Source organism: Pelobates fuscus, chromosome 11, assembly GCF_036172605.1.
Source record: "Pelobates fuscus isolate aPelFus1 chromosome 11, aPelFus1.pri, whole genome shotgun sequence".
Taxonomy (NCBI): Eukaryota; Metazoa; Chordata; class Amphibia; order Anura; family Pelobatidae; genus Pelobates; species Pelobates fuscus.
This window is the reverse complement of record NC_086327.1, coordinates 14389907-14416369: the sequence shown is the minus strand read 5'-3', so window position 1 is coordinate 14416369 and position 26463 is coordinate 14389907. Positions and strand designations below refer to the sequence as shown.

Here is a 26463-nt window from a genome sequence, read left to right as displayed (position 1 = left end):
TAGTGATTCTTTAAGGTTTAACTAAAGAATAACTTCCAGTCAACTTACAAACAACTTTACCAGTTACTTGGTTATTGGGAGTTAGTCTGTAAAAATATCAACAAGTGTGGTTACTACTGACCTGATAAAAAGGTTATTAACCAATATGGTGGTCAGCCTATATTCTATGTTATCTGGATTGCATAAAACGTAATTGGGGCTGCAGGTCTGTAAAAGAGTGGCTAATTGTGCACTGGCTTTAAAGCATTGTATGTTGTGTTCTACTGATTTAGTCAATTTCAAATATGTTTCTTATTAGGAAAGATATTAGAACAGAATACCAAACCAGCTATTTCAAATCTAATTAACATGCTCTACAGCCTTAACTCAGTCACTATAGATCAATTGCTCCTGCTATACCTAATACAAGTTCATCTATTCTCTTTTTCACACATTATCTGCTGTAAGTGAGTGGCCGACCGTTTATTGTACTGGTTAACTGGCCCCATAAAGTTAATTTCAAGTGAATATCTCCACATATACACATATTATTTGCAAAGTTTGCATGTACGGACACTTATGTTGGCTAAGTAAACCATATTAACTTGCAAATAGAGAATAGACCTAACATTACTCAGTTAGAAAGAATTCTTTTTACAACACTTAGCTACCTTTTACTCTTTATGATTACCGTATATACTCGAGTATAAGTCGACCGGAATATAAGTCGAGACCCCTTATTTTACCCCCCAAAACTGGGAAAAAGTATTGACTCGAGTATAAGACTAGGGTGGGAAATGCAGCAGCTACCGGTAAATTTCTAAAGAAAATTAGATCCCAATTAAATTACATTAACCCCTTAAGGACCGCTGACGGTTCAGGACCGTCAGCGGTAAAACGTGCGTTTGGACCGCTGACGGTCCTGAACCGTCATAACGGTTTTGGGCAACTTACCTGATCGCCGTCGGTCCCACGGCGGCGATCAGCTCTCCTCCCGGTCCAGGGGGACTGCCTGTCTGCCCGGGCAGTCCCCCCTCGGCAGATCAGGACCCCACGGCCATGTGATCACTCGATCACATGACCGCAATAGGGGTCTGTGTATCTGCCTGCAGGGGGACTGTCTGTGCTGACAGGCAGTCTCCCTGCAAGTAAAAAATCATAAAATAAAGTGTAAAAAAAAAGAAATCAGTGTAAAAAAAAAAAATAATATGTGTATATATATATATGATATATATACATGTATTATATCTATATATACCTATATATAATATATGTATATATATATAATATATATAATGTCACACTAAGTGTATTTTTATATTTATATATACGTATATTAATATAAAAATACACTTATATTTAAATTACACACGAATATATACAATATATATAATAACTATATATATGGTATATATATATATATTATTATAAAATACAAATAATATGTTAATAAAAATAAATAACAAAAAATAAAAATAATTTTTAATAATTACAAAAAATTATATATATATATTCAATTTTATTCTAACAGTATTTTGATATTGATATATATATATTTATATCAAAATACACTTAGAATGTAATGATATATATATCTATGTATAAATAAATAAATAAAAATAATACAAAATATACCTATGTCCACATACATAATTACATAAATAATTTCATAAATATACACGTAGACGTCAAATACATAAACATGTATATATATTAAAATTCTACGTGCATATTTATGTAATATTTTTACCTAATTAAGTAATTTTAATGATTGCAATTTGAGGGACCTGCCTGCCAACCCAGGCCAAAAGTCCAGATAATTTAATTTGCTAGCACTGTGTTTAACCCTGTAACTTTCTATGACACCCTAAATCCTGTACATGGGGGTACTGTTTTACTCGGGAGACTTCGCTGAACACAAATATTAGTGTTTCAAAACAGTAAAACATATCACAGCGATGATATTGTCAGTGAAAATGAAGTTTTTTGCATTTTTCACACACAAACAGCTCTTTCACTGAGGATATTATTGCTGTGATATATTTTACTGTTCTGATACACTAATATTTGTGTTCAGCGAAGTCTCCTGAGTATAACAGTACCCCACATGTAGAGGTTTTATAGTGTTTGTGAAAGATACAGGGTCAAATATAAGGCTTGATTTAACTTTTTTTTTTTTTATTGAAATTTGTCAGATTGGTTAGGTTGCCTTTGAGAGCATATGGTAGCCAAGGAATGAGAATTAGCCCCATGATGGCATACCATTTGCAAAAGAAGACAACCCTAGGTATTGCAAATGGGGTATGTTCAGCCTTTTTTAGTAGCCACTTAGTCACAAACACCGGCCAAAGTTAGCGTTTTTTGCATTTTTAACACACAAACAAATATAAATGCTAACTTTGGCCAGTGTTTGTGACTAGGTGGCTACTAAAAAAGACTGGACATACCCCATTTTGAATACCCTGGGTTGTCTACTTTAAAAAATATGTACATGTTAGGTGTGTTTCGGGGATTTATGACAGATAACAGTGTAACAATGTCACTATTGATACATTTAAAATATATATATATTGAAACAGCAATTTCCTACTTGTATTTATAGGCCTATAACTTGCAAAAAAAAGCAATAAAGCATGTAAACACTGGGTGTTTTTAAACTCGGGACAACATTTTGAATCTATTTAGCAGTTTTTTTCATTAGCTTTTGTAGATAAGTAAAAGATTTTTCAAGTAAAAGTCCAAAAACATTTTTTTTTTTTTTTATTTACAATATGTGACATAATATAAATAATGGTATGTAAAGAAAGCCCTTCTTGTCGTGAAAAAAAACAATATATAACTTGTATGGGAACGGTAAATGAGAGAGCGGAAAATTACAGCTAAACACAAACACCACAAAAGTGTTAAAACTGCTCTGGTCCTTAACGTTCAAACATCGCAAAAACAGGCCGGTCCTTAAGGGGTTAATTGAATATTTATTTTATGTATATAATGAATACAGTGTGTGTGTGTGTATGAATGCAGTGTGTGTGTGTGTATAAGTGTAGTGTGTTTGTGTATTTGATGCAGAGTGTGTAACCTTGGTGGGGGGGTGGGCATTTTTTTTTTAAATTATTATTATTTTAATATTATTTTTTTTTTTAATATTAATATTTTTATTTTATTTTATTATATTATTTACATTTTTATTAATATTTTTTTTGTCCCCCTCCCTGCTTGATACATGGCCAGGGAGGGGGGCTTTAACATTCCCTGGTGGTCCAGTGGCATGGGCTGTGCAGGAGGGGGGCTGGCAGCGAGCTGTAACTTACCTTTCCTGCAGCTACTGCCAGCTCCCTTCTCCTGCGTTCTGACCCCGAGGCTCTCGCAATACTTACAGTGGGAGCTGACCGGCACGGCGGAGAAGGGAGCTGACAGGAGCTGCAGGAAAGGTAAGTTACAGCTCGCTGCCAGCCCCCCTCCTGCACAGCCCATGCCACTGGACCACCAGGGAATGTTAAAGCTTCTAATGAGCCCGGCGGTCCTGGTCTGTGAAAACCCCTTCAGTCACTTACTCCTCCTTACGCGCCGCTCCTCCTACTGGCTCTGCCCACCGGCCGAGGAGACCTAATGCGCATGCGCGGCAATTCCGCGCATGCGCATTAGGTCTCCCCATAGGAAAGCATTGAAAACCAATTTCAATGCTTTCCTATGGGGATTTGAGCGACGCTGGAGATCCTCACACAGTGTGAGGACGTCCAGCGACGCTCTAGCACAGGTTTCCTGTGCTATGGACCAGGAAGAGACCTCTAGTGGCTGTCTAGTAGACAGCCACTAGAGGTGGAGTTAACTCTGCAAGGTAATTATTGCAGTTTATAAAAAACTGCAATAATTACACTTACAGGGTTAGGAGTAGTGGGAGTTGGCACCCAGACCACTCCAATGGGCAGAAGTGGTCTGGGTGCCTGGAGTGTCCCTTTAAATAGCGAGGGTGTGAACATCACATCACCTTTGGGTTTAGAGATCTGCTGTGCCCTGCATTAGGAACAATGTGATAGCGAAAGCTTAATGTGGGTGCCAGATTATTGAGGTTCTTTGATGCTGTTAAATTCATGTGCCATTATATGGTTATGGAGAATATTCTGTTCCTTCATAAAAAAAAGATGCTTAACTTTCTATTAAGCACATTATATTTGATTGTGTTTGTTGAGAACTAATTTTTTTTTTCATTTCTTTTAATTAAACAGGGTCACTAACCACAACTTTATTTGTCAAAGCATGTGTTCTTCAAGACCAATGTAGTATGAATGGCAGCATTACCTTTAATGAAGGAAGTACTAGGACTGGGATCTCTTGTTGTAATACTGACAATTGTACTCCACCTGTCCCGTCATGTAAGTAAAACAAGCCATTGAAAATGTGCCAAGAGCAAGATTTAAATCTATGTGCCTCTAAACTCAATTGCTGAAGGAAATCCACTAAATCTTGTGAAAAAAAAATAAAAATTACAATTCAATCAAAGTCTAGTTAGTGCAATGTATATAGTTACAATGGGGAGCTCAATTATCCTTCTGTCATTGGCATATTGAGGGAATAACCCTGAGTGTAAGAATATAAGGTAAAGGGTTGCCCTGACACAAATTTAAAACTTAACCCCTTAAGGACCAAACTTCTGGAATAAAAGGGAATTGTGACATGTCACACATGTCATGTGTCCTTAAGGGGTTAAAGAAGCTCTAATAATCTAATTGATACTACAAATCAACCAACGTTTACATTTCTCCTAAGGAAAAGCAACAGTGGACATACTGCCGCAATATACAACTTAACCTAATAGTGCATATCAATAATATGTACACTTTTATTATTATTATTATTATTATTATTATTATTATTATTATTATTATTATTATTATTATTATTATTGGTATTTATATAGCCCCAGCATATTCCATAGTGCTTTACAATATTATCTGAGGGGAAGATTTAACAATAAATAAGACAATTACAAAAACTTACGGGAGCAATAGGTTGAAGAGGGCCCTGCTCAAATGAGCTTACAGTCAATAGGTGGTAGAGGTGGGATATAAAACACAATAGGAAATAGCAATAAAACAAGGTGGAGTGAAGCAAAGCTGGAGGAGAGAGTACAGGTTACTCTGGGAGGCCATAAGCTTTCCTGAAGAGATGGGTTTTGAGGTGCTTTTTAAATGATTGGAGACTATGGTAGAGTCTGATGGTGCTAGGTAGGCTATTTCAAAGGAAAGGAGACACCTGTGAGAACTCCTGCAAGCATGAGTTGGCCATACGGGTGTGAGCAACAGACAGTAGAAGGTCACGATGATTTAAAAATACCACCGTTTGAAGATGGCAACCGCCAGTGAAGTGAGCATTTTGGAGCAGTTTGTTTTTAACCACTCTATTTGGAATCTATTAGTTCCTGTTGGCAGTTGGTGGAATGTTCGAGGGATTTGAAAGTTCTTCTCTGCCCTATTTGGAATCTATTAGTTCCTGTTGGCAGTTGGTGGAATGTTCGAGGCATTTGAAAGATTTCAAAGCTCTTCTCTGCCCTTGCTGTAGAGTGAGTGAACCACACTCCAATCTTTCCACAGTTACTCCAGCCACTCCAACCACACAACAGTTACTCAAGCCACTCCACCCAGTTACTCCGCCCACTCCAGTTGTAGACTACTGGTGGAGGCAAGAACACTTCACACAATTTCCCCAGAAATTGTAGCTTTTCTAGTTTTATTTCAAATATTTAGAACCAGGTACCATCAATGCAGTATCGTATAATAGAGCTCAATGATATTTAGATAGTGAATTGATTTTTTTTCACCTCTGGATGGATTTAAACCAGATGTCAGGCTGTGTAATATATCCAATTTCCTGGTTCCAATGTTTACAGGCTCTAGGTTTAAGTTCAACCTCCTCAAGGTTCAGAATATCATAGCAATATGCTTTGGATCAAAATGTAATTTAATTTTTAAATAAATCATTTATTTTTGTATCTAATAAAATGTTCTCATCTATTAGCAAATGGGAAGCCAGATCATTTTTTATTCTTAGTTAATTAAAGATCTCATTTAGAGGAAGGATGATGAAATGCTGTAATTGCGGGAAAGGTTTAATAGTATTTCTCTCTAATATATCTATTATTTTACGTGGGGCAGGCCTTAGCCAATACTTTAACTGCAAATCCCCAACATTTTGTTCAATTGTTGTAATAGGACTGTATTTGGAAATTTTACTCAGTAGTTTATTTATTTTCTTATAGTTCAGCAAGTTAAAATATAATTCTTTTAAATGTGGGGATTCAATTTTTGCAAGGAAGCTATTTCCAGCCCTATTATCTAGCCAAATAATGTCAGCAAGGTCTTGTTTATTCCGTATAGATACTTCAATTTTAAACCAGGGATTTTCTCTTTTAACCCCTTAAGGACCAAACTTCTGGAATAAAAGGGAATCATGACATGTCACACATGTCATGTGTCCTTAAGGGGTTAAGTTTAGTTAAGTGAACTATTTTGAAAATATATGACCACCTTGGTAGGATATATTATTATTATGTTATTATTTATATAGCGCCAACAAATTTCGTAGCGCTTTACAATGGGCGGACGAACAGACATGTAGTTGTAACCAGACAAGTTGGACACACAGGAACAGAGGGGTTGAGGGCCCCGCTCAATGAGCTTACATGCTAGAGGGAGTGGGGTAAAATGACACAAAAGGTAAGGATAGTATTAGACAAATGACAGTTACAAGAGGGGACAGACCCCTTAGCATTCAGGACCAAATTGTCAGGGGTCCGTGGGCGGCTAGTAGGGGAGGCTGCTCGCAGCTCGCAGCACTCACCCTCAGTCCATCGCCGCCCGCGGTCTCCCCTCCTCCTACCTGTCGGCGAGCGGCGTCTCCTCTCCGCCGCTCGCCGCTCGCATCCGTCACGCCTCCCAGCGGCAGCATGTATAACGCTGCACGCTGGAAGGTCGTTGATTTATGCAAACGCCGGGGTCACGTGAGTGACCCGGCGTTAAAGCAACAGTACCACAATCACAGTGGGAGGCTTAGATATCTCAAACGTGTGATTGTTAATTCTGATTGGAAGTTATCCAATCAGAATTTAACCTAGGGTATTTATACTCACCTTTCCTGTTCCTCCCTGCCCTGTTGTGGTCTTTGCTGTATAGTATTGATTCTGAACTTGTGATTTCTGGTTAAGTACTCTCTGGCTTGTTAATCTGACTCTGTGACTTTCTCCTACCCTTTGACCTCGGCTTGTTTATCGTTATCCTGTTTTCTGGTTCCCCTGACTCGGCTTGTCTCCTGACTATTCTGTGTGTGCTTAGCCCGGCCACTCTAAGGTCCGGTACGGCACCTTTTCTGTGTGTGTGTCTGTTAGCGTGTTGGGTTCCCGGAATCGTGACACAAATATACACCAATGTTCTCAATTGTGCGCTTGATGTTTTTAGGCAGCACTAGAGAAACAATTTATCTGTCATTTTTACTTTCTGTTATGTCAAACTACATTTGGTTTGTGTTTTTTGTTTTGTTTTGGGAAGATAATGATTTGATTATAATAATTCTACCGAGCCAAGAGATACCTATATGCTTCCAGGTATTTAATAATGTATAGCTTGCCTCTTTATGTAAGATATCAAAGTTTCCATCCACTAGGTCATTCATTTTGGAAGAGAAATGGATTCCTAAATAAGTATAACCTTGCAGGGTCCATAGAGAGGGGTATCTAGCACAAGAGGGGTATCTAGTACAAGATCATGTTGTATCATGTATTCTAGATTAATTGCCATGATTTGGGATTTGTTTATATTTTTTACAATTTAAAAATAGACTGTAGTTTATTATCTCTAGGATTAATGCCCCCAGGGAAGACTCTAGCGCTGTCAAGGTTAGAATTATATCGTCCGCGTACATGCTAATTTGTAATTTGAGATGATCTAGTTAAAAGCCTTCAATTTGAGAATTAGATCCTATTCCAATTACTTTGTTAAATAATTAGGCAAGGGGTTCTGGGATCAGTATATATTGAAGGGGTGGAAGGGGACATCCCTGCCTAATTCCATATTTAGTGTAAACCAGTTTGTGGAGATGAAAAAATATATATTTTAAATCCATTTTCAAAAATATGCAAAAACATGCTAAAAGAGTTGAAGAGAATATATATTATATTTCATTGTTTTATATTTTTCATATAAAGTACCACAAATCAGTACTCAGCAAAATGGACTGACATGTCGATCATGTATTTCTGAAACCTCTAACTGGTGTTATACTTCGGATACCATTCAATGTACCGGCAATGAGGATATGTGTCTTCTGCAAGCTACAACAATTGCAGGTAAAACAAATACAATGGGAATTTGGTTGCTTCTCAGCTTTGTATAAGTTGATACTTTAATTCATCCAACATCCAACCTTTACCTCACCCACAGGTGAAACAAATAAGTTAGCATTTATAAATGCAATGCAGTGATAAATGCAATGATACATTTAGCATTTATCAACAAATTAGCGGCTGTTGATGTAACTGTAACAATGTATACACAAACACAATTCTATGATTCCTCAAACCTTCACAATCCACTTTTACTGTTATCACACCAGTGAAAAGAGTCTCTGTATCTTAAATTAAAGAAAAAATATAGCGTTAGGAATACACACATGTATTCCTAATGCTAAAGAGTTTTAGTACCTATTTAGTTATCTGGCTCTGCTTAATTGAATTATATAAATTAGTTTTGCTTAGCTTGTTTCCAGCACTGAGACTCAGTCCTCACAGCTGTCCACTCCACCATCCATGTAGTCTTCTTTCCTCTTCGTCCTCTTGCCCAATCCATTGCTTCTTATAGCGAAGCCTTACGGACAAGAAGCGAATGCCACACTCCTACAATCAAATTAATCTAACAGAGAATCATCAGAGGATATTAGATGTCCTCATGCAATGTGTGAAGATGTCATATGTCACAGTACTGAATCAGTTGTGCGTCTGGAAGTACGCTCTAGTGGCTATCAGGAAGATAGCTACTAGAGGTGTTTAAAGCCTTCTAAAACGGCAATGTTTAACATTGAGGGAGAGATTTAGCAGGGCCATAGAACCCATATCATTTCACTGAGATAAAGTGGTCTGTGTGATCATGGTGATCCTTTAAGCACTTAGTTTTGGCAATCACATTCCTTCCAAAGAGGAGTTATCACTCTACTACCATCAAAAACTTAACAAATTCAGCAAGACAAAGCACTTGAGAAGGACACAAAAACAAAAAAAACTAAAAAATAGTCAATAATTCACTAAAGTCCGAATGGCCCTTTACCAAATAGGGAAAAACTATTTGCTGCTGTACTGGGCCAATCATTTCATGAAATTTAACAATGTCAGGCCTCGAATAGACTTAATTTGGTTCATATTTTAGGTGCTGGATATCTAAAATCTTAATCAAATGCTGCAAATCTGGACTCAAAGGCTTGAAACCCAAACTATGTGTCCATGTGCAGTGCTAGCAGTTAGCAGAGAAATAGCTAAAAAAAAAAAAACTTGGCAGTGCAAGGGCGTATTCTGTGGTAGTTGATCAGTACTGTCTAGCCATCTGCCACATGAAAAAGTCCCCCCCCCCAAAAAAAAAAATAATGAATCTGAAGCCTTCCAACAGTTTTCCGTAGTTAAAGAACAGAAAGGTGCATGGGTCAGCTGTTCCCTAATCTCATTAGTATAAAGTGAATGATAACTAGTCCCTACATATTTACCAGCCAACCCATGTTCCTTTTGTTCCCCCAAAATCCCCCAAAGGAAAGGAACATTGTAACAAAGCTCAATGGGTGGCTTCGGTTTAACCACAGGAAACTGTGGGAATTTTTTCATATACATTTTCATTTGGAGATTACTATAAACTCTAATTTCCTTATAATTTTTTTACTTTTATATATTTACCTCCTTTCCTCCCTTATTTGGATCTGATCCATTTTTCACTTGAAAATCTCTGTGATTAGGAACAGCTTTAGATTTAGTCTTTCGTGGACATTTGTATCATTTTAGAGACATCTAGTGGGCATCCTATGTCATAGGTGGACTTAATGGCAACTGTATAAGATGAGAACTAAATGGATACATTGCTTTGTTGCAATTTACAATTCATCACTTTCTATGTTGCCAAACATAATTACTAAAGTAGCCAATCCTATTGATTCATTTTTGATTATTGAGGGGAATATAAGACCACATATGTCTCATGGAATTTACTATCATTTTTTTTAATATTCTACATTAGGATAGATTAGCTGTCATAATGACACTAGACTAATGGTATAATTGATATACTTCTGATACTTTTGCACCCATAAGTGCTATGCAGATTTATTGATTCATGTAATTATATTTTCACGTTAAAACAATCTTTATTGTTCTTTTTTTTTTTATTAGTATTTCTACACTATTCCACCCTACCCCTAGATTAATTTATGATTGGGAACTTTTCAATAACTCTTACACAACAGTGGCAGAACGTTACAAAACATTGATTGGTTACTGACACCAGATTGTGATGTATTTAAACAAAAAAAGGATCGGAAAGCTTAACAATCACAGATTTAAAAAAAAGATATAAACCGCAGCATGCACAGAATAATGAATAAATAGCAGCTATGAGCATTAAACAGGGTGAAGACAAGAAAAAAGAGCAAGTTAGCAAATAATGCTTATGTTTTTCCATCTGTGTGAATGAGAGAGCTTCCAATTAAAAGCAAGAATCAATCGACAAGATTTAAATCAACAATCAAATTAAGGCATGCATCGGGAGGAAATTACATTTTTGTGGGAATTTTCCATGAAAAAGCAAGACAATCAATGAACACATTTATTACGTAGTTAATCATTATTTATTTTAGAACAAGAGAGATCACCTAGGCACACTTCATTAAAGGGGTGCTTAAAATCTACCTATAACAACACGGTCACAGTTTAAAAAGAATAATATTTTGCCTATATATTTTGTACACTATAACCGCACTGGTTCTTAGCAGAGGTTTACTTTGGGTATTTGGAAGTTCTGGAATATTTTCTTGGCATACCAGTACCGACTTGATAAGTTTACATAATAATTTATATTCTATTTAGATTGGACATTCTATTGTCCGGTAATTTACATTTGTCTCTACAATACAAAATGGTTTATTACACAAAGCTTGTTTTTTCTCTACAGGACTCAAAACTTCAATTCGTGGTTGTGCCACAAAAAGTATATGTGATCTTGGGAGCCAGACTGTGATCAATACTGTCAAGATTACCTGCACAAGTGGAAGTATTGGGCTGCACTCCAACATGTTCCTTTCTGCTATCATTTCTTTTGTGCTGTTAAAATGCTACTTTTAGAAAATGTGTGTAGGACATTATCAATAGCAGAAATGCTTGTAAATATGAATAGTTCCATACTGGTGATGGTTGGTGATGACTGCAGATGATCACCAGGAGAATGTTTGCATTCTTTTTTTATTCCAGAATAAAGAATAAAGCATTTATCCCAGAGTTTCAAAGCTAGTGCTTAATACTACTATTTAATTTTTTAACTGTTCAAAATTGCACATTTATGCTCTTTATTTACTTAATTATGCCATTTTTGATTTCTATAGCTGTTATGGCTAAATGTGTTTCCATGGGGAATATTTAATCTGCAGTTCAATCAGCACAAAGCACCCACAGGCCTGGAGAATTGACTCAGATAACAACCCCACTGTCAATCAGCACAAACCACCCACAGGCCTGGAGAATTGACTCAGATAACAACCCCACTGTCAATCAGCACAAACCACCCACAGGCCTGGCGAATTGACTCAGATAACAACCCCACTGTCAATCAGCACAAACCACCCACAGGCCTGCCGAATTGACTCAGATAACAACCCCACTGTCAATCAGCACAAACCACCCACGGGCCTGGAGAATTGACTCAGATAACAACCCCACTGTCAATCAGCACAAACCACCCACGGGCCTGGAGAATTGACTCAGAAAACAACCCCACTGTCAATCAGCACAAACCACCCACAGGCCTGCCGAATTGACTCAGATAACAACCCCACTGTCAATCAGCACAAACCACCCACAGGCCTGGCGAATTGACTCAGATAACAACCCCACTGTCAATCAGCACAAACCACCCACGGGCCTGGAGAATTGACTCAGATAACAACCCCACTGTCAATCAGCACAAACCACCCACGGGCCTGGAGAATTGACTCAGATAACAACCCCACTGTCAATCAGCACAAACCACCCACGGGCCTGGAGAATTGACTCAGATAGCAACCCCACTGTCAATCAGCACAAACCACCCACAGGCCTGGAGAATTGACTCAGATAAAAACCCCACTGTCAATCAGCACAAACCACCCACAGGCCTGGAGAATTGACTCAGATAACAACCCCACTGTCAATCAGCACAAACCACCCACGGGCCTGGAGAATTGACTCAGATAACAACCCCACTGTGAGGTTTCAATAAATATGGATAATATTTCTAAGCAATTATGAGAAGTAAACATCAAAACAGAATGTTTACTTAAAATGGTGGATTGATTATATGATTTTATCCTATCAATAGCTGCCCCCTTTCATCCACGTCACTAATCTCCAGACTTGTGCGTGGTAAAACAATTTGGTTAATACAAATTAATTTGTCAAAAGAAAAAAATAGTTTGGGGCACTTTGGATTTCATCCATGTGGCTTTTTGGTTTAGACAAATGTCAACCTTGCGATCATTTTTGGAAAAATGTTTTGGATCAAGTGAAGGTGAAGATCAAGAGGGTAAGGAAGATGAGCAGTAAAAATGTTTTATATAAGTTTATATATGTATTAAATAGCTATGGGCACTTGCAGAAATGACAGTCAGCCCCGCACCCCCTGTTGTAGCTTCATGTACTTTTAACCCCTTAAGGACCAAACTTCTGGAATACAAGGGAATCATGACATGTCACACATGTCATGTGTTCTTTTTGTTATCAAACTGGCTTCACACGCAGCTTCATTATTAAAATGTTTATACTATAAATGCCCTTTTGTCTTCCTACACCAGGTGAATTGATTGGCCACAGTTTACCCCTAAGTTGACTGCAGTTACCTGTTTTAATGTATTATATGGTATTTTTCCTGCCCCAAAATGGCTGGAAGTATTGCTATCTAAAATATATATAAACACCAATTATTAGTTAGTTGACACAGAACTGGGAGAGCATGTTTTTGCAGCTGCATGAACACAAGAACGGGAGATTAACCTGTAATGATAAGGAGGATGTGTGATTTTATTTTTCTTATGTTGCAAGAATATACATTTCACTTTATTTAGTCTGCTTTTATTATTATGAATTATTTAGTTTTTTATACATTGTCTATATTCAGTAAACTATTTTAAAGAGAAAAAGTTATTGCTTCCAAATCCCTATTTTTCTCAGTTATTTATAATATATAAATAGATAAATCTGACTATCTATATACAATTGCTACTAAGATACTTGTAAGGTCAGTCCTGCTAAATTCTGAGCAATTAAGATGTTGTAGCAGTAATAGGATAATGATGTACTCAGGAGACTTTGCTGAACACAAAAATTAGCGTTTTAAAACATTAAAACATATAATGACAATGATATCAGTGATAGTGCATTTTTTTAAGAAAAATGCAAAAAACAAACAAATATGAAAGGTAAATTTGGCCAGGGAATTTTCATTCCTGGTATGCCATACGGTCTCTAAGCCAACATAAGCAATCTGACAAATTTCAATGTGTAAAAACTAGCATGGGTAAGTCTTATATTTGATCTTGTAACTTTCCAAAACACCATGAAAACTGGACATCAGGTTTTCATCAGTGAAAGTGCAGTTTTATTGCTGCGATACTTTTTACTGTTTTGAAACACATACATTTGTGTTCAGCGAAGTCTCCCGAGTACAACAGTACCCCTCATGTACAGGTTTTATGGTGTTTTCAAAAGTTACAGCGTCAAATATAAGTCTTGTGTTTAATTTTTTTCACATTAAAATTCGCCAGATTGCTTACGTTGACTTTGTGACCCTATGGTAGCCCAAGAATGAAAATTACCCCTATGATGGCATACCATTTGCAATAGTAGACAACCCAAGGTATTGCAAATGGGGTATGTCCAGTCTTTTTTAGTAGCCACTTAGTCACAAACACTGGCCAAAATTGGCATTTTTTGCATTTTTCACACACAAACAAATACTAACACTAACTTTGGCCAGTGTTTGTGACCAAATGGCTACTGAAAAAGACTGGACATACCCCATTTGCTATACCTTGGGTTGTCTACTATTGCAAATGGTATGCCATTATGGGTGTAAATTTATTTCTTGGGCTACTATACAGTCTCAAAGGCAACGTAACCAATCTGGCGAATTTCAATTTCAAATGTAACATGCTATATTTGACCCTGTAACTTCCCAAAACACCATAAAACCTGTACATAGGGGGTACTGTTTTACACGTGAAACTTTGCTGAATACAAATATGTGTATTTTATTGCAGTAAAAGCAAACAGTATTATGACATTGACGGTTAAAATGTCATGTAGAACTAAAAAAATAACAATATTTCTTATTTTTTCCCATTTCTTTCATATTAAATTATGTTTCATAGCTAAATATTTGATATTAAATAAAAGCCCTGTTTCCCTTGAATACAATTATATATAATAAGGGGGGGTGCATTTAATATGAAAGAGGTGAATTACGGTTGGACAGACATATGGCACAAATGCCACGTTTTGTTTACGTTTTGTTCTGTTCACAACGTGTACATTTGGCTCAGTCCTTAAGGGGTTAAATAATATCCTTTAATATAACTAGCACTTACAAGATCAAAAGAGATATAGGCACATCAAATCAAAACAAATGTGTTCCCAAGTGGATGAAGTTTGCTGATCTCCTCTGTAATTATGGAGGTATCAACTCCTTACTCTTACATTGTTGTAATTATGAGCATGTATTATGCAAGCATTAAAAAACACATAATTAAACCTCAAAATTCAAATGAAAGAAAACTCCCTTAAGATGCCCAACCCTACGCATTTGTCCGGTATCTCTCCGAACTTCTTCAGGGGTAAATGGAAACCCAATCTCCTGTATTTGGAAACAGTCTAATCCTCCGGTAATGTTGTGTAGTGTTTTTAAATCCAAAATGCCACTTCTGCAGAGAGTGGTCCCAGCCGAAGTCTATTTTCCTTGATTGCATTCCAAGCCTCAGTTTCATATGCACAACGCACCATGCTTGTGTTTGAATATTCCATCTTTCGTATAATATACTTTCCGCATTCGTTAGGCATGCAGTCCTTTACTATCTTGCGTTCAATCAATACGAAGTCCCACATCTAATGTTTGCATTTCATTCCAAGCTCTGCGCTCCAAAGATCTTTAAAGGACCACTATAGGCACCCAGACCACTTCAGCTTAATGAAGTGGTCTGGGTGCCAGGTCCAGCTAGGTTTAACCCTCTTTGCTGTAAACATAGCAGTTTCAGAGAAACTGCTATGTTTACCTATGGGTTAATCCAGCCTCTAGTGGCTATCTCATTGACAGCCGCTAGAGGTGCTTCCGCACTTCTCACTGTGATTTTCACAGTGAGAAGAAGCCAGCGTCCATAGGAAAGCATTGAGAATGCTTTCCTATGAGACTGGCTGAATGCGCACGCGGCTCTTGCCGCGCATGTGCATTCAGTCGATGACATCAGAAGAGAGAGAGGGGCTCCCTCGGCGCTGGAAAATAGGTAAGGGATTAACCCCTTTCTCCCCCTTCAGTGCCACAGGAGTGGGACCCTGAGGGTGGGGGCACCCTCAGGGCACTATAGTGCCAGGAAAACAAGTTTGTTTTCCTGGCACTATACTGGTCCTTTAACAATCTTAGTTGTTCCAAAGGTGCTCAATTATGACATAAAATAAAACAATAAATATATAGTAAATATATATTTTTTAACATTTATGTGTAAATATTATTCATAGATAGTGATGTCGCGAACATAAAATTTTCCGTTCGCGAACGGCGAACGCGAACTTCCACAAATGTTCGCGAACGGGCGAACCCTGCGAACCGCCATAGACTTCAAAAGGCAGGTGAATTTTAAAACCCACAGGGACTCTTTCTGGCCACAATAGTGATGGAAAAGTTGTTTCAAGGGGACTAACACCTGGACTGTGGCATGCCGGAGAGGGATCCATGGCAAAACTCCCATGGAAAATTACATAGTTGTTGCAGAGTCTTGTTTTAATCCATAAAGGGCATAAATCACCTAACATTCCTAAATTGTTTGGAATAACGTGCTTTAAAACATCAGGTATGATGTTGTATCGATCAGGTAGTGTAAGGGTTACGCCCGCTTCACAGTGACAGACCAAACTCCCCGTTTAACGCACCGCAAACAACCGCAAACAGTCCATTTGCACAACCACAAACTCTCCATTTGCACAAGGTTGGATACCAAGCTAGCCATGTCCCGTTCCTTGTCCAAACTGATGTCATTGAAGGTCTCTTCCTCCACCCAGCCACGTACAACACCAAGGGTCCCCGAAAGGTGACAACAAGCCCCCTGTATTTTTTTTTTTAAATGTACACTACTTTTACACCAGATATGAGTTGCACTGGTGTGACACTGTGCCCTGGCAGGCCCTGAAACGCACACGTGTGAAGGAAACTGACTGCTATTATTTCACAGTCAAATTTCTAGGTTTTTTTTAATGTACACTACTGTTACACCAGATATGAGTTGCACTGGTGTGACACTGTGCCCTGGCAGGCCCTGAAACGCACACGTGTGAAGGAAACTGACTGCTATTATATTACAGTCAAAAAATGTTTTTTTATTTTTTTTAATGCAAGCTATTGTGACATCAGATATGAGTAGTGGCACTGGGCAAGTGGGCACAGTATACGCTGTGAGCCTGACACACACGCTGGCAGGCAGGCAACTGCAATTAGATTACACAGGAAAAAAAAAAAAAGCAGACTGATGTTCTAGCCCTAAAAAGGGCTTTTTGGGGTGCTGTCCTTACAGCAGAGATCAGATGAGTCCTTCAGGACTGTGGTGGACACTGAATACACTAGCCTAGCTATCGATTTCCCTATTAAATCAGCAGCAGCTACACTGTCCCTCCTCTCACTAAGAATGCAGCTTCCGAGGGGCGGGGCCTAGTTGTCATGGAGGAAAGACGCACTCGGTGTGAGCTCCCTCAATATCTCACTTTAAGCAGCTATCAACAAGCGAATTTCACCCCAGAAGGGGATGACCCAGCAATGTTGCTCCTACCTGACGGACCCGACATGCTTAATAGCGGTCAGCAACTCGTCAGAGTCTTACTTACCTCCGCGTAGCAAGTGTGGCCTGGTGCTCACCGGGCGGGAGAGGCGGCCGATCTCCCGATCCTGGGATGCCCAGGAGCAGCTACTTCCCGGCAGGAGCTCCGTTACCCCCCCTTGGACCGGTGGGGGTTATCCCGGTCCATCCCTGAGAGGCTGTCTGGAGCTAATGGACGCACAGAGCACAGCTACAAACCTCTAAAACGAACCAAACTACTCATCCATCCGCTATACCACTTTATCCCACCTAGAACTAGTGCCCAGTTAAAATACTTGACTCTTACTTAACCACACTCAGTCATGCCACACACATTTCACCACTACTCTCACTGAATCCCTATGACTACGGCTAAATTAATCTTCTACATCAGAACACTACTCCTAAGATTGGGTTGTATCCATGTCTCGGGTCTTTCATTTAGAATAGGGGCAGCTTCGGTCTCCTTCAACACTGACACTCCAGTGCATATTATTAAAAGTTTGGGCAGATGGAAATCCTCAGTCTACAACCGATATATTCCTCATCCCGAGAAAGAAATGAGGAAAGCTTTTAAAATTTTGGCTTTGTAAATTTGATGCAATAAGTGTGTTTTTCTTTAATACCTTTTCACCCTCTTTGCATGAACCCGATTTACATATATTACTAATATGTTTCTGAACATATATATTATATTATTCACTCACTCACTCACTCTCTGGGCCGGCCTAAGACATCATGCTGCCTAGGTCCAGCAATAAATGACTATAGGGGATAATGTATAATAAACACAGGTTACTGGCTATGGAGGATAATGTATAATAAAGACAAACACAAAAAAAAAAGAAAAAAAAAAAAAGAATGCAGCTTCAGAATTAATCTAAATTGTATGCTGTCTAGGAGGTGGGAGGATCTGGGAGGGAGGGTCTGCTGCTGATTGGCTGGAATGTGTCTGCTGACTGTGAGGTACAGGGTCAAAGTTTACTCAATGATGATGAATAGGGGGCGGACCGAACATCGCATATGTTCGCCATCCGTGGGGAATTCGAACATGCTATATTCGCCAGGAACTATTCGCCAGCGAACCGTTCGGAACATAATGAACACAGGTTACTGGTTGTGGGATGATATTGAATAATAAACACAGGTTACTGGCTATGGGAGGGATAATGTATAATAAACACAGGTTACTGACTATGGGAGGGATAATGTATAATAAACACAGGTTACTGGCTATGGGAGGGATAATGTATAATAAAAACAGGTTACTGGCTATGGAGGGATAATGTATAATAAACACAGATTCCTGGCTATGGTGGGATAATGTATAATAAACACAGGTTACTGGCTATGGGAGGATAATGCATAATAAACACAGGTTACTGGCTATGGGGAGGATAATGTATAATAAACACAGGTTACTGGCTATGGCGGGGGATAATGTATAATAAACACAGGTTACTGGCTATGGGGGGTGATAATGTATAATAAACACAGGTTACTGGCTATGGGGGGGATAATGTATAATAAACACAGGTTACTGGCTATGGGAGGATAATGTATAATAAACACAGGTTACTGGCTATGGGAGGATAATGTATAATAAACACAGGTTACTGGCTATGGGAGGAAAATGTATAATAAACACAGGTTACTGGCTATGGGATGATAATGTATAATAAACACAGGTTACTGGCTATGGGGGGGATAATGTATAATAAACACAGGTTACTGGCCATGGGGGGATAATGTATAATAAACACAGGTTACTGGCTATTGGGGGGGGGAAGAAAGGGACAGAAACGGACTAGGATACTGCATTTATAACCATCAAATAATAAATAAAAGAGATGGGTGTTACTCTGTTTCTGCAAATCCATACTGTGTACATATTATATGCCATTAAGATGGCCAGGTGAAAGGAATTATTGTGACATGATATATGTAGAAATTGATTAGACCACCAATAAAGCGAGTCAATCAAATATGTTAAATATAGTATCTTCACAAAATGCCTCTAAAGATTGACCAGGTATAGCCTATTTAATATTTGATATAATTTGAATTGATATAGTTTCTATAACCATCTAACACATAGGCTGTAAACCACATATGAATTTACAAAGTCATTTAGCAGCTTGTAACGCAATAAGGTGACTATTTATAGTGGTACAACAATTATAGATATCTTCCACTGTGTAAAGATTATTATTATAGTCACTTAGCCAAATGTGAGGCAAGTCTCCTATTATTGACAAACGGATACACCTGAATTTATACTCCCCCAGATCCCATTGGACACAGGTATTCATGCCTCCTGGTAAATTTAATATTTAAGAGACCTCTCATCAGTCTCATGTTGGCCCCTGACGAAGGTGCATTTCTCTAAGCACCGAAACGTGCGTTGGGCGTTTTTCTCTCTCATATCATGTATATGAGCACTGGGCACTGGTGGTTGTAGCACTATGATTGTCACTGGAAATTTATTCTAATCTTTTTCTTTCCTATGCCTGTCTAGTTAGTTTAACAAGGAGAGAGGCTTTGTTAATTTAAATATCACCAGTCTGCTATTGACTGATTTTTTTTTTTATCTTAAATCATTCTCTATCTCTCTCCATACTTAAGACAGCTCTATCTTGAGCCTTTGATACAAATTACATAACTAGACATTCCCCAGAAGGAATGTATGACTGGGATATAGTTATCAGATGTCACTTATCTACTCATCCCTACATAGCAAATTATAATAAAGCTGATGTTTAGGTTTGGGTTTTGACTATGTATATTATATTTGCATCCCTACATATATCCTCTGTGGTTGGCATGGGGATTTTCTAGTACCACCTGTATATACTTTGTTTAATTAATTATTATTCTTTTTGAGAGTTGGTCTCTAGTAGCATTTACTACAGATGTGACAGCCATGTTTGGATTACACTCTATCGCTATATATATTTCCAGGCAATGTGACCAGCCTCAGGACTATTCATATACTGAGTCTGGTTACATTATTTTTGTTGTTTGCTGTTTTTTGTCTTACCCGGGGTTAAGCCCCTACTTGAGACACCTGGAGTCTCGAATCGGTACATAGGTCCCTGTGTCATACCTGCTACCACCCCCTGTTTTCTCTTGGGCTGGTCTGTACAGGTGTAGACGCAGGGCCTTAGAACTTTTTGTTCTTAGTTTTTTTCTTATGTTGCCATATGTTATGTATGAAACCTGCCTCTGTGTTTCAGTTTGGAGCTCAGATGCTGCATAACATTTTTAATCTTGGAGTGTGTTTTCTGGGACAGGTATGCATGCAGATTTTTGTTATAGTATTGCTATACAATATATTATAAAACTGTTTTTGTAATAACTGACATTGCTAACAATTTAATTATTATTGAGCTGATACCCCCTTATTTGCCTGTTTATTGACTCATTATTAAAAATATTAGCTAATATGTGAGGTAATATGTGTTGATCCATTTTTAAGTCAACAAGGATTTTTTTTCTCATTATATCTTAAAATTGTGAACTCCTTCTACAAGAGATATTCACCTTCTTTTGGATAAAAGACTGAGACTTTACAATTTCCAGCTATTTGGGGCACTTATGCTCCACCTATGCACATAAGCTCAACCCACACACCAGCTCCATTCCCACACTTGAGCTGCTGACCTTGCCTGCAGCAAGAGAGGACAGAAAATGGCTCCCACAGTATTAAGCCCATGACAGTAATTTTGTGTCTGCTATTGAGTGAGCTTGTATGTTTGTATGTCAATGAACTTGTCTGTAGTGAGCAGGTGTGTGTCAGTGAGCTTGTTTTTAGTGAGCTTGTGTGTGTCAGTGAGCATGTGTGTGTCAATGAGTGTGTCTGTAGTGAGCTGTGTGTCAGTGAGATTGTCTGTAGTAAGTTTGGGTGTCAGTGAACTTGTCTGTGTTGAGTTTGTGTATGTCAGTGAGCTTGTCTGAAGTAAGTTTGTATGTCAGTGAGCTTGTGTGTGTCAGTGCACTTATCTATAGGTGAGCATTGGTGTGTCAATGAGCTTGTTTGTAGTGAGCATGTGTGTGTCAGTGAGCTTGTTTGCAGTGAGCTAGTGTTTGCCAATGAGCATGTGTGTGTCAGTGAGATTGCCTGTAGTGAGCTTGTGTGTCAGTGAGCTTGCTGGGTAGTACGTTTTTGTGTCAGTGAACTTATCTGTAGTGAGTTTGTGTGTGTCAGTGAGCTTGTCTGTAGTAAGTGTGTGTATCAGTGAGCTTGTCTGTGGTGAGCATGCGTGTGTCAGTGAAGTTATCGGTAAGTGAGCATGTGTGTGTCAATTAGCTCATCTGTAGTGAGCTTGTGTGTATCAGTGAGCTTGTCTGTAGTAAGTTTGTCTGTCAGGAAGCTTGTCTGTAAGGAGTTTGTGTGTGTCAGTGAGCTTGTCTGTGGTGGGCATGTGTGTGTCAGTGAAGTTATCTGCAAGTGAGCTTGTGTGTGTCAGTGAATTTGTCTGTATGGATCATCTGTGTGTCCACTAGTATAGGGACCAGGATATGCAATACCTAGGCTATGAACCATAGTAGTGACAAAAATATTTCCAACTTCTTTTGTTTAGTTTTTTAAGACAGACTGCTTTTCATTCAGGAAACACAAGAATAAGTAAAGTTTTTTTGTTACTCCCTGGAAGCAGACTGCAATGTCTTTGCCTCAGGTGTTGTATAGCATTTGAGACTCCCTTGTGATTATTATCTTTTCTATGTTTTTGCCCTCTTTATCTATTCCATTTATAATCTAATGTAATAAACATATAAATCCCTCTTATTACTACCTGTGGATCTTAATAATTAGAGTTAAGCGAACCCGGACTGTAAAGTTCAGGTTCGTACCGAACATTAAGTTTTTTGGACCCCGAACATGGACATATCACTGTTTGTTTGTGTTGGAGTTCGGTGTTCAGCGATTAAATGGCGCGTTTTGAAAGGCTGCAGGGCAACCAATCAACAAGCGTTTGACTCGTGTGCCCTTAGAAGCCATTACAGCCATGCCTACTAATGGCATGGCTGTGATTGGCCAGTACAGCATGTGACCCAGGCTCTATATATAAGCTGAAGTCGCGTAGCGCCGCACGCACATGAGGTCTTATTAGTGTAGGGAGAGGATGCTGCTGCTGTGAGGGACAGCTTAGGAAAGAATTCTGAAAACTAGTACATTAGTGGGGTGCACTTCATATCTGAGAGTCCAATAGAATCGTCAAATAGTGCGCTTACGGCGCAGTTGTAAAAATTCTAATTGTTTTGGTGCTAAACTGCTAAAAAGTACATTAGTAGGTTGCACTTCATATCTGAGAGTCAAATAGAAGCATCAAATAGTTCGCTTTCTGCGCTGTTGTAAAAATTCTAATTGTTTTGGTGCTAAACTGCTAAAAAGTACATTAGTAGGTTGCACTTCATATCTGAGAGTCAAATAGAAGCATCAAATAGTTCGCTTTCTGCGCTGTTGTAAAAATTCTAATTGTTTTGGTGCTAAACTGCAAAATAGTACATTTGGGGGCCTGCTCTTCATATCTGAGAGTCAAATCGAAGCGTCTAATAGTGTGCTTACAGCGGACTTGTAAACATTCTAATTGGTTTGCTGCTACTCTGCTAAATAGTACATTCTGGGTCATGCACTTCATATCTTAGAGTCAAATCGAAGCGTCAAATAGTGCGCTTACTGTGCAGTTATAAACATTCTAATTGTTTTGCTGCTAATCTGCTAACTAGTACATTTTGGGGCATGCTCTTCATATCTGAGAGTCAAATCGAAGCGTAACTTTGATTCAAATTTACTACATCGGTCACTTGTAATATTGTTTCACACCTACAACACTTGTTACACAGATCTAAGAGATAGAAAACAGATTGATATTTTCTACACTAGAAACTACCAGATAACAAGCTGCTATATTTAAACCAGTGATCAATAGCTAAGAGGTACTTCAACAATATTGTAATTCTGGGGAAATGCCCTCACAAGTCAAACTGAGAGGTCAGTTTATAGGGAAAGCTGTTGCCTGGATACAATTCTAAAACAATTTTCATATGTCCTTTGCAGACTTAACATAATGGAAAAACACAGGTGCCAACTGCTGTGGATTTCTGCAGTGTGCAAGGAGGGCAGGGTTGAGGAGTGGGTGGAAGATGATGTGGAGGATGATGAGGTCCTAGACCCCACATGGAATTAAGGTCATGCGAGTGACGTGTGCAGTTTGGAGGAAAAGGAGCTGGTCGCACAGAGGCACCAGCACAGCATAAGAGGGAGCAGGGTGCAAAAGCGGAGCAGCCGTCCCCTAGTGCTCGTAGGCATGTATTAGCTCGAGAATTACCAGTTATCCAAGTAATAGATGTAGCGCTCAAAGGATCCATAATAGAGTTGAGTGAACCCGAACTGCAAAGTTCAGGTTCGTACCAGATTTTACAATTCATTCGTAGTTTCACAGTCAGGTGGGCATCCGGTGACCGGGATACAGACACTGTCTGGGTGGCGGTCGGATGACCGGGGCCCAGTATGCCTGATGTTGAATTTAGGAGTCAGTGTGGAATGGATTAGCAGGGTAGCAGGGTAGCCGCACGCCCCCTGGTGTTGAGCACCAGCGTTTGTGCGGCCACATACCAGGACCCTGATGCAGCTTCAGTAAAAAGAGTACTGTATACCAGAAGCCATCACCAGGTTGATCCGCAACTTGGAACAGGATGTGACATTCACTGTAGCGGCTGTACGCGCTTTCGGCGTTCTTACCCTGTTGCTGCTCGCCTGTCTGTGCTGCAGGGTAAGTTTGGCCTTCCCACTCACTGCCTCATATGCAAAGTGCCCACAAGGTGGAACTCCACCTTGCACATGCTGGAGAGACTGTGTGAGCAGCAGCAGGCGATAGTGGAGTTTCAGCTGCAGTACGCATGGGTCAGTGGCTCTGCACCAGACTTCCCTCCAATTGATCAGAGTTAAAGGATTTCAAGTGGACTCATTACAATTACAGGGCCTTTAAAGAGTCCTGTATTGTTATTTGTCGTCACTACCTCCCCGCGTCGCGAGTGGGTTATTTGCGCGCCTGCTGCCTTCCTTGCATGCGGTAGCCATTTGTCAGGGTCCCTGTATGGAATGGAACCCTGCTTCCCCATTACCTGTGGTTACCATGGTAGGCGCAGTCAATGGCATCGAAAGTTGATATGGATTGACATACAAATGCGTCGTTGCCTTCTCGTTGGGGAGCACATTGAAAAAGTTGAGCTGGGTGATCTCCTCCGGGAACTTGGCTTGATGGGAGTTGAGCCAGTTCTGGGTGGCCCTTGTGATGCAACGGTGTATACCCAGATATATCAGAGCTGCTGCAGAAAGTGCTGGACGTCTGTGTGCGCTTTTGGTGTTCTCACCCTGCTGCTGCTTGCCTGTCTGCACTGCAGCATAACTTTGACCTTCCCGCTCACCGCCTCATGAGACTGTGCGAGCAGCAGCAGGCGATAGTGGAGTTTCAGATGCAGCACGCACGGGTCAGTCGCTCTGCAGAACAGTTTTCTTTCTTTGTATGTCCCAATATTTTGAGGGCTACCCCAATTAAAATAAAAAATAGATATATATAAACAGTGTTGGCTACCTCCTCCTCCACCGCCGCTTCCACCGTCACCGCCTCCTCAACCTATGGGTCACTTAGTATAAACTTAGTATGTACACAATAGCAGAGGCTTGTGAAGGCCTTTTATCTATGCATCAGAAGTTGAGCTCAGTTTGAACAATGAAAGAGAATACCCTGCACTCCAACCCTCTCTCAAATGGTTAATTCTGGTGATCCTCCTGACAGACATGCTTTAGATTTTGATTTATGTTCTTCCAAAGCTAAAAATAAAGATTCCGTCTAGTGGTATTTTATGGCTCAGCTGTATTTTTAATTTTTATGTTATTTTAAGTGATTTCCCTATCCACATTTGTTTGCAGGGCACTTGTCCTACTCTTGCCCCCATTTTACTTCCGTTTGCAGCCCTCTAGCCCTTTCCAGGACTCTTTTTGTGGCCAAAAGTTTGGGTCCCCATTGACTTCAATGGTGTTCGGGGTCAAGTTCGATCACAAACTTGGACTTTTTTTCAAAGTTCGGCCAAACCCGCCGGACCCGATCATCCAGGTGTCAGCTCAACTCTATTAATAATCAATCTAATATAAATCTTAGTGAGAGCAAAAAACAAGGTGCCAGAGAGTACTGAGAATAGGCAAGAGATACATTAGCATGCCCTTCAGTGGGACCAAACACACTTGTACATACACACATTAAGAGACACACATTGACACACAGTTCCAAATCTGGCACAGACACACAGAGACACATACTTAGATACATACATTGGCACATTCACACAGATACACACACTGGCAGATACACACTGACACACACACACTGGCACATACACACAGATACACCCACACAGGTTATAATCTTTATATTTGCAGTCACCCTCCTGTTAGGTTACCTTTTTTTCTGCAGGAGGTTGACGTGCTTGGAGTGCTCCTGGCTGCCCTTGTGCTGTTGGCAGAAACTGGAGTGCTGCTGGTTGCAGCTCACTCCTTGCATCCGATACCACAGGAGCCTATTCGTGCTCTAAAATGGCCGTGGCCAGGCCTCTGTTCAGCAATAACGATTGGGTGGCCCTAAGTGCTTGGGCCAACCGGTTTGCAAATCGCCTCTTTTGCCCAATTTTGTTCTCGGGGAACCCAAGGGGAAAAGCTGCTCTAAACAAAAAAAATAACTTTAGCTTAATGAAGACATTTTGGTGTAACAAACAGGAGACTCTTATCACATGGACTTGATTATAATTTCAATGAAGTGGCAGTGGCTTTGTCCTTTTAACTCAGCAATGTAAAACATTGCGTTTATTTAGAAACTGCAATGCTGACACTAAAGGGTTACATTTACTATTTGCAGCTATCATACTGTAAATGAGTCTGTTTGTGGTATATATTTCTGAAGCACTGTGAGTTTGAAATGAATGTCCTCAGTTTACTTTATGTGCCACAAGTGCACTTGCTCTTTGCTGATTGGAGATGTTTTTCCTAGTATTCCCGAATGCAAAACACCAGAGAATAAACCAGCTGTGCTGGGAGAAGATACCAAGTTTGTAATGGTCCTTCTAGGTCTGGGACAGTTGGGAAATATGCTACACTGATATGGG

General features: G+C 39.4%; 1 protein-coding gene across 2 annotated transcripts in view; it reads left to right on the top strand.

The window, feature by feature from the left end:
• Positions 1–26463, top strand: part of LOC134577057 (phospholipase A2 inhibitor and Ly6/PLAUR domain-containing protein-like) — a 79818-nt gene that overhangs the window by 6120 nt on the left and 47235 nt on the right. Inside the window, exons 3-5 of one of the 2 annotated variants that reach the window (XM_063435697.1) lie at positions 4206–4352; positions 8177–8317; positions 11172–11639. In XM_063435697.1, the coding sequence (XP_063291767.1) occupies positions 4206–4352; positions 8177–8317; positions 11172–11341 (458 nt within the window). In that variant the 3' untranslated portion in view covers positions 11342–11639. Of the gene's footprint in view, positions 1–4205; positions 4353–8176; positions 8318–11171; positions 11640–26463 lie in introns of those variants that run through there. The other variant, XM_063435698.1, reaches the window with a different exon arrangement.